The sequence below is a fragment of the Hyperolius riggenbachi genome, chromosome 8 (assembly GCF_040937935.1).
Source record: "Hyperolius riggenbachi isolate aHypRig1 chromosome 8, aHypRig1.pri, whole genome shotgun sequence".
In the NCBI taxonomy this organism is placed as follows: domain Eukaryota; kingdom Metazoa; phylum Chordata; class Amphibia; order Anura; family Hyperoliidae; genus Hyperolius; species Hyperolius riggenbachi.
This window is the reverse complement of record NC_090653.1, coordinates 122,314,087-122,323,809: the sequence shown is the minus strand read 5'-3', so window position 1 is coordinate 122,323,809 and position 9,723 is coordinate 122,314,087. Positions and strand designations below refer to the sequence as shown.

General features: G+C 44.8%; 1 protein-coding gene across 2 annotated transcripts in view; it reads left to right on the top strand.

The window, feature by feature from the left end:
* The first annotated feature begins 2,843 nt into the window (after positions 1–2,843).
* The window catches only part of IDS (iduronate 2-sulfatase), a 36,546-nt gene continuing 29,666 nt past the window's right edge, over positions 2,844–9,723 (top strand). For both annotated transcript variants that reach the window (XM_068249586.1, XM_068249585.1), the window contains exon 1: positions 2,844–3,062. In XM_068249586.1, the coding sequence (XP_068105687.1) occupies positions 2,954–3,062 (109 nt within the window). In that variant the 5' untranslated portion in view covers positions 2,844–2,953. The remainder of the gene's footprint in view (positions 3,063–9,723) is intronic.

Below are 9,723 nucleotides of genomic sequence, written 5' to 3'. Positions count from 1 at the left end.
TTTTAATCTGTGGGGAATATACATCTTATTGGTATATGTTTACATGGACTTTAAATTTGACATTTTTTGCGATAGTGGTCCTTCATGAATAAAGGTTCCTGCACAAGTTCCGTTTCTGTCGCCCTACAACTGTGCAGTGGGCGCTGTATTGTGGAGAGAACAAGAGGGCTGATGGGATGGGGGATGAAAAACTGTCTAAAGGTGGCCACACACGATACAATAAAATGATCAAATTTTACGGCAATTCGATAAAAACGATCGGCTCTCCTTAAAAAATCGCAAGCTTTTTTTCATGTGACTGAAAAATCCAATCGTGTTTCCCGTTTTCTTTGATCTTTATCAATCCAGAATGCCAGATATTTTCTTCAACCTTTCTAAAGATTGTATGATGTGTGTTAGATTGTCAATGTATTAATATACACACCCTAGGAATTTTGTCACTTTCCAATAATTGTCATAATTGGGAAAAATTTAACGTATGTGTGTGTGTGGTACATTGGTCATATTTTTGAAATGTTACAATCAGTCAGAAAAATTGATTGCAATTCTTAAATTGAACAGATATTTAAAAAATTGTATCGTGTGTGGCCACCTTAAGCCTGGAGATGGAAACAAAAGACAACAATGTTGCTTGTTCATTGCTCTTTGTTTGTTTGTTTCTCATTTGCTCACTGAACAATGTCATGCGGTAGCTGTACACACACTTGATCTTTGGACAGGTTGGCCTAAAGGTGGCCACACATGATACAATAAAATGATCCGATTTTACAGTAATTCAATAAAAACGATCGTATCTCTTGAAAAAATCGAAAGCTTTTTTTTCATTCGACTATAAAATCCGATCGGATTTCCCGTTTCTTTCGATTTCAATCGATCCAGATATTTCTCTTCAATTTCTACTAAAGATTGTATGGTGTGTTGGATTGTTAATTTATTAATATACACACCCTAGCAATTTTCTCTGAGTTTCCAATCATTTTTATCATAAATTGAGGAAAAAAATTAACATAGGTGTGTGGTACATTGGTCATATTTTTGAAATGTTACAACCAGTAATTGCAATTCTTAAAATGTAACAGATATTTAAAAAATTGTATGGTGTGTGGCCACCTTTAGCCTATCGTTTCAGATATGGAGCACAAGGCAGCACGTGTCCCTCCATTTTTGCAAGTGTCTTAAGTTTTTCTGTGCTCTGTTTTATTGGATTGGAAGGTCGATCGTTCAATAAAATTGGACTATTAGCTGGCAACTTAAGATAGGCATTCAAAAGGAACTGTAGTTAAAATATCGTTATGAATAAAATTGCTTTAAATTTTTTTTTTATTTTTTTTTTTACAATACAGTATTCATTTTATAAATTCAATAGTGTTTGCCCATTATAAAATCTTTCCTCACCCAAATTCACATTCCAAAATATATCACAGGTGGATGACACCTTAGTCCTGGCAGGTGCAACTCTGTTTCTGAGAATTCCGAACCCAAGCCAAAGAAAATAATGCCTGGTCTCCCAGAATGCTCTGGGAGCATTCTTCATAGCTAATCAGCCTAGGGCCTAGGCTTAGCATAACTGGGAGGGCATGGTTGCATACCAATAGACAGCAATATACAGATATAAGAATGGTTTCTTATGCTGAAACGTGAAACCAGGAAAGAGTACCATAAAGGCTGCTTTCACAGTAAGACGTTACAGGCGCACGTTAATGCAGCCTGTAACGCACCCCAACTCGCAGTGAAAAATGAAATGGGCACACATGAAAAATCAATGGGCTGTTCACAGTGCCCATGTTGCGTTACATTGTAACGCAGCACGTTTATTTAAAAGTGCAGCATGCTGTGCGTTTTAGACTGTTTGCACATGCTCAATATTGTGGTTTTTTTTGAGGAGAGGAGGAGGGGAGAGTCTGCTATTGTTAGCCACATGGCTAATTAATATTCACTGAACTGCAGTGTAGTGATGGGAAGTTCGGCTGGATTCATTGAATTGATTCATTGAAAAGAGCCGGACTTCCTATCTCTTCTGTTCAGAATCGATTCATTGAAAAGAGTCGGACTTCCCATCACTAGGTTCAGTCCTGCTGCTGTGAATCGATTCTGAACAGTAGAGATAGAAAGTCTGGCTCTTTTCAATGAATCGATTCAATGAAAAGAGACGGACTTCCCATCACTTCTGCTGTGTTTTCTTCTTGGAGCGGCTGCTGATTGGCTGGCGGGATCACGTGATGCGGAGTGTTCCGATCACGTGGTCCCCGCAAGGTATGAGACAAAAAAGGCGCACCAACAGCCGCACAACGCGGCTCACTCTGGCGTCCACCTCCAACACCACTATGCGTTGCGTTAAGGGCACGTTATGCGACCTTAACGTCCCCTAAAACGCAACGTCTTGGTGTGAAAGAGGCCTAAAAGTGAGAATCCTGAGGTAGGGAACACGCCTGACTGTTTTCGTATGCGTTTTCTGCACATCAAACCTGAGAACTCATGTTAATCAATGGGCTAGTTCACACTTAATGTGTTTTTCACACGCAGAAAAAAAACTGACATTCTGCATCATGATTCTGCAAATGTTGTCAGTTTTATGTATTAATTACATTACATTGCTGTGAAAAACGTGCGCGCTTTTCTAAACAGAAACACACTTGGTGTGCAGAAAACGTACGCAGAAACGCGCACAGAAAACTGAAAGACAAGTGTGTTCCCTGCCTGTAAAAAATTGTTGTAGTCTACTATGTCACTACAGTGCCTCTTTCTGTCTAGCAATAGCAGACCAACCACAGCTTCCTGTACAATTTGCAGGCATGCTCCAGCTGAACAGCCAATCAGAGGAGAGATGAGAACTAGGAGGAAGCACTGTGCTGAACTCTGCTGAGATCAGTGAACTCTCTGCTCCTGGGGGATCTCTGCTTATGAGAGGCAGACAAGCAGCAGATGCTGGATCCGCTCATGTGTTTCCACTAGCATGAAACCCCCAGCCTGCTCCCCCTTCCTTCTCCTGCTTGTGCAGCTCGTCTCTACTCGCTCTGCTCATCCTGGTTTCGGATCTGAAGGAAGACGTGGATATGCCTCAGGTTCTGTTACAAATGCATGCAATGCAATGTTGTAGCTATTACTAGCTGACTATTACACGATGTTGTTTGAGTGCTTTATCCATAGTTATATTAAATATGCAAGCACTAGTTCCATGATTTTTTTCTTTATACTTACACTGCCACCTTGTGGCCAAAAAGCGCATTAGCGGGTTGTATGCTGGGCTGGCCATCTCTATGTGCGAGGAAAAGGAAAATAGGTCATTTGTAAACATAAGCAGTGTTTTCATTTTCCACTATTGCAATTTCTAGTATTAGTGGTAGACGTTATTTCAGCTTGATACTTTGTTTTTATGTGCCTTTAAAATGGTCATTTCATAGTGTTTTGAAAAGAATCTGACAGGTAGGAGTTTCGGAGTTTGTAACAATTTACTGGTCCAGGTGTTGAAGAAAAAGTTACAACGCCTGAGAGGACTTGGGGCTCAGACACACTAAGGGCCCGTTCTCACTTTTTTGCGATTAGCAGGCGATGTTAACCTGTGGCAGTGATCTTACTGCTGCAATTGCTGCCAATCACAGTTTTGTTGCGATTAGCGGCAATCGCAAGACGAGTTCCCTGCAGCATTTTGCCGTGATTTAGGAGCGATCTTGATACAGTGCTTATAAAATCGCTGATCGCGATCACACTGAATCACGAGTGTACAGTGATTTTACCACGCTAATTGTGGTAAAATTACTTGTGCAAAATGGTAGCTACTTTTAAGTGTGAATGGGCCCTAATAGTGCTTTTTTGAGGCGTACGAGAGATAACGGCGCTGGAGTCTTGGGCGCAGGATTCAGCCAGTATATGGCTTATCCTGCTGCTGCCACAAGTCCCGGCCGTATTAAATACTATTCCCCCTCCATGCAGCCATGGATAGTGGGGAATGAAATAATTCAGCTTCCAGCAATTGCTTGAAGCCGAATTATTTTTTTAAACGTAACTTCAGCTCAGTCTTCTGACGGCGCTGAAGTTACTCCCTGTGCCTGCTATAGCCATAATTCCTTTGTAAAATATTTTTTTATTAAGATTTTTAACAATACAAGAAAAAGAAATCAAACAGAACAGTAATGACAGAACAGCAATGACAAAGAGTCCTGCCAAGTTGTTGAAATACAGTACAATCATTTGTGAAGATACATTTGTACTAAGGAAATATCGACATCTAGTATCAGTGAAGGTCCTCCATTCTCATGATGAGGTTAATTTCTTTGAAAAGTTGTGTCATGTTAGGTATGGTAGTGCAGGGGTCCCCAACCTTTTTGAGCCCGGGGCCCACTATCCCGACCAAAATGTTCTCCGCGGCAGCCCCCCTTTTTTCCCCTATTTTAAGTGTAGTATATAGGTACATAGGTATCTAGGTATAGTTGCCCCCAGTATAGGTAGCTAACACAGTTGCCCCTGTATAAGGACTATAGTTGCCCCAGTATAGTTTGTTAGGTAGTATAGTTACCCCAGTATAGCTAGTACAGTTAGCCCAGTATAGCTAGTACAGTTACCCCAGTATAGCTAGTACAGTTAGCCCAGTATAGCTAGTACAGTTAGCCCAGTATAGCAAGCCCAGTATAGCAAGTACAGTTAGCCCAGTATAGCAAGTACAGTTAGCCCAGTATAGCAAGTACAGTTAGCCCAGTATAGCTAGTACAGTTGGCCCAGTATAGCAAGTACAGTTGGCCCAGTATAGCAAGTACAGTTGGCCCAGTATAGCTAGTACAGTTGGCCCAGTGTAGCCAGTAGTTACCGCAGTATAGCTGCCCCAGTGTAGCTAGGAGAGGTGCCCTCTCCCGCCAAACCCCACCCCCCTGCGGCTGCCGCTCCTGTTACCTTATGAGTGGGCAGTCGCTTCCTTCCTTATATTCCCCATAGCTCCTCTCCTCGTTACAGCAGCGCTTCCTGCGCGGCTGCTGTAAGGAAGGGAAGGAAGCAGGGCAGCGGCTTCCTGTAGTGGCGATCGCCGTTACCATGGGAACCGCTGCCCCACCTCCTCTCCTTACAGCAGCCGCACAGGAAGCGCTGCTGTAATAAGAAATGCTGCAAAGCGGAGAGGGGCTTTGGGGAATATAAGGAAGGAAGCGGCTGCCCGCTCATAAGTTAACAGGAGCGGCGGCCGGGGGGGAGAGGGAGAAAGGCCAGATCCGCCGTGGCCCCCCAGGAATCTGCCCACGGACCACCAGGGGGCCGCAGCCCCCAGGTTGGGGACCTCTGTGGCAGTGGATTCCCAGTGGTGGGATATAAGTAACCTGGCCGATATCATTAGCTGGGTAGTGAGGGATTTTTTAATAGCAGACATTCTCCCAGGTAGTAAAGTTAATAGAGCCGTGGAGGGTGATAGTTGGAGATCACTGCAGTAAAGGTGTTTATGGATCTAGAAAACTTTGGCCCAAAAGGGTTGGATAAGGGGACATTCCAAACAAATATGGAGGAAAGATCCATATGCCTGTGTGCATCTCCAGCAGGTGGGCAGAGTATCTAAGTTATATTTAGCAACTTGCGCTGGAGTACGGTACCATCTAGAAAAAACTTTATAGTTTCTCTCTTAATGAAGGGTGGAAACAGAGGTTTTATGGATAAGCGTAAAAATCTTTTCCCATTGCTCAGCTATGAGGGGAGTCCCAAGTTCCTTGTCCCAGGTATTGGTAAGCTTTAATAAATCTTTTACTGGAGTCACGTACAAAGAATGAATACAATAACGAGACTTTGTGGGGGAGCAAGGAAGAGGAGGAGCACATACACTCAAATTCCGCGAGTGGTCTGTGGATGAGGGATCTGGTGTTTATGGTTTTATGAAACCAAACAAGCTGGCTCCAAAGCAGCCAACCTAGCTCCCGTCTATTTTCAGGATTACCAATTAGGTCACGTGCAAAAAGCTTTCCCCATTAGTAATATATCGGACCTGTGGCCAGAAGTTCCGTGACCAGCCTAAGATAGAGTGAGCATGAACGCCTGAAGCAAAACTTGGATTGTCAAGTAAAGAGGTAAGTGGGCTACATGGAGTGGATGGGCTCAACCTGCTGCTGAGGGAGCTCCATGTAGTGAGTACAATTTGGGCCCAAAAGGCTACATCGTCAGCACCAGGTTTCTGCTCAGGGGGTAACCAGATCAGAGTTCTGGGGTCGAGAATAGATAAAGAGGCCTCTAGATCAATCCACTGCTTATCGGATCTGTCTTGAAACCAATTGAGTATATGGGTGAGTATAATGGCTTGGTAGTATATTTTGATGTCTGGAAGGCCCATTCCACCCTCTGATTTAGGTCGTGTGAGGAGCCTAAACTTGGTTCTATGGGGTCTATTGTGCCACATGAATTTTAGTAAATGTGACTGTATTCTATTTAAACATTTCGGGCTTGATTCACAAAGCCGTGCAAACTGTTTAGCACGGGTGTGCTAAACAGTTAGCACGTGAAGTGCCGTTCACGGACAAAGTGCGATCGCGCAAATCACGGCACTTTGTCCGCGAACGGCACTTCACGTGCTAACTGTTTAGCACACCCGTGCTAAACAGTTTGCACGGCTTTGTGAATCAAGCCCTTCATGGGAAGTTTAATTGGAATCGCCTGCATTACATAAAGTATTTTGGGGAGGGTGTCCATGTTAATGGCATTAACCACTTGAGGACCGCCCCCAGCCGATGGGTGGCGGCAAAGACTGGGCCTAAGCGACCGCAATACGCCCATCGGCGGGGGCGGCGGCGGGCGTGGTTATGCGACGATCGCGTCATTTGTGACGCGATCAGCCGCCGGCGACAGGCTCCACCACCCCCGCGCTGTAACCCGCCGGCCGTTCGGAAGCGCCGGCGGGTTACTAGCTGCCCGATCGCCGGTAACTAAATGTATAATAGGCTTTGTAATGTGTACAAAACCTGCTATACGGGCTGCCTCCTGCCCTGGTGGTCCCAGTTTCCGAGGGACCACCAGGGCAGGCTGCAGCCACCCTAGTCAGCACCCAAGCACACTGATCTTTCCCCCCCCCCTTCCCTCTGATTGCCCACCCCCCAGACCACTGTTTGCACCCAATCACCCCCCTAATCACCCATCAATCACTCCCTGTCACTATCTCTGTCAACGCTAATTTTTTTTATGCCCTAAACTGCCCCCTGCTCCCTCCTGATCACCCACCCCTCAGATTCTCCCCAGACCCCCCCCCCCCCCCTGTGTACTGTATGCCTCTATCCCCCCCTATAATAACCCACTGATCACCTGTCAATCACCTGTCAGTTACTCATCAATCACCCGCTGTCACTGCCACCCATCAATCAGCCCCTAACCGGCCCCTTGCGGGCAATCTGATCACCCACACCATCAGATCGCCCGCAAATCCGACGTCAGATCACCTCCCAAGTGCATTGTTTACATCTGTTCTCTCCTCTAAACACCCACTAATTACCCATCAATCACACCCTATCACCACCTGTCACTGTTACCCATCAGATTAGACCCTAATCTGCCCCTTGCGGGCACCCAATCACCCGCCCACACGCTCAGATTGCCCTCAGACCCCCTTTATCAATTTGCCAGTGCATTATTTACATCTGTTCTTCCCTGTAATAACCCACTGATCACCCATCAATCACCCATCAATCACCCCCTGTCACCACTTGTCACTGCTACCCATCAGATCAGACCCCTATCTGCCCCTAGGGCACCCATTCACCCTCCCACACCCTCAGAACGACCTCAGACCCCCAAGACCCCCCCCATGTGTACTGTATACATCTATTCTCCCCTGTAATCACCTGTCATTCACCCATCATTCACCACCTGTCACTGCCACTTATCAGATTAGACCCTAACCTGCCTCTTATGGCATCTGATCACCCTCCCACACATCAGATTGCCCCAGACCTACCCTCAGATCACTCCAAAGTGCATTGTTTACATCTGTTCTGCCATCTAATCACCCATCAATCACCCCCTGTCACCACCTGTCTCTGCTACCCATCAGATTAGACCCCTATCTGCCCCTAGGGCACCCAATCACTCGCCCACACCCTCAGAACGCCCTCAGACCCCAGCCTTGATCACCTCGCCAGTGCATTGCTTGCATCTATTCCCCCTCTAATCACACTTGAGACACCCATCAATCACCTCCTGTCACCCCTAGCACACCTACCCATCAGATCAGGTCCTCATTTGCCCCGTGTGGGCTCCTGATCACTCGGCCAAACCCTCAGATCCCCCTCAGACCCCCCTTCCGATCACCTCCCCAGTGCATTGCTTGCATCTATTTTCCCCCTAACGACCCCTGAGACACCCATCAATCACTCTGTCACCCCCCCCCCCCCAGCACTCCTATCTATCAGTCCATCAGATCAGGCCCAATACAACCTGTCATCTAAGAGGCCACCCTGCTTATGACCGGTTCCACAAAATTTGCCCCCTCATAGACCACCTGTCATCAAAATTTGCAGATGCTTATACCCTCAACAGTCATTTTGAGACATTTGGTTTCCAGACTAATCACGGTTTTGGGCCCGTAAAAATGCCAAGGCAGTATAGGAACCACACAAGTGACCCCATTTTAGAAAGACACCCCAAGGTATTCTGTTAGGTGTATGATGAGTTCAAAGAAGATTTTATTTTTGTCAAAAGTTAGCGGAAATTGATTTTTTTTATTGTTTTTTTCACAAAGTGTCATTTTCACTAACTTGTGACAAAAAATAAAATCTTCTATGAACTCACCATACACCTAACGGAATACCTTGGGGTGTCTTCTTTCTAAAATGTGGTCACTTGTGGGGTTCCTATACTGCCCTGGCATTTTAGAAGGCCCTAAACCGTGAGGAGTAGTCTAGAAAACAAATGCCTCAAAATGACCTGTGAATAGGACGTTGGGCCCCTTAGCACACCTAGGCTGCAAAAGTGTCACATGTGGTATCGCCGTACTCGGGAGAAGTAGTATAATGTGTTTTGGGGTGTATTTGTACACATACCCATGCTGGGTGGGAGAAATCTCTCTGTAAATGGACAATTGTGTGTAAAAAAAATAAATCAAAAATGTGTCATTTACAGAGATATTTCTCCCACCCAGCCTGGATATATGTAAAAATACACCACAAACACATTATACTACTTCTGTTTGGCACTTTTTTGCACCCTAACTGCGCTTAAGGGGCCCAAAGTCCAATGAGTACCTTTAGGATTTCACAGGTCATTTTGCGACATTTGTTTCAAGCCTACTCCTCCACGGTTTAGGGCCCTAAAATGCCAGGGCAGTATAGGAACCCCACAAATGACCCCATTTTATAAACCCTCTCTCTCTCTCTCTCTCTCTCTCTCTCTCTCTCTCTCTCTCTCTCTCTCTCTCTCTCTCTCTCTCTCTCTCTCTCTCTCTCTCTCTCTATCAATATCTCTCTCTCTCTCTCTCTCTCTCTCTCTATCAATATCTCTCTCTCTCTCTCTCTCTCTCTCTCTCTCTATCAATATCTCTCTCTCTCTCTCCTCTCTCTCTCTCTCTCTCTCTCTCTCTCTCAATATCTCTCTCTCTCTCTCTCTCTCTCTCTCTCTCTATCTATCTATCTATCTATCTATCTATCTATATATATATATATTATATATATATATATATATATATATATATATATATATATATATATATATATATATATATATATATATATATATATATATATATATATATATACACACATACATACATACATACAT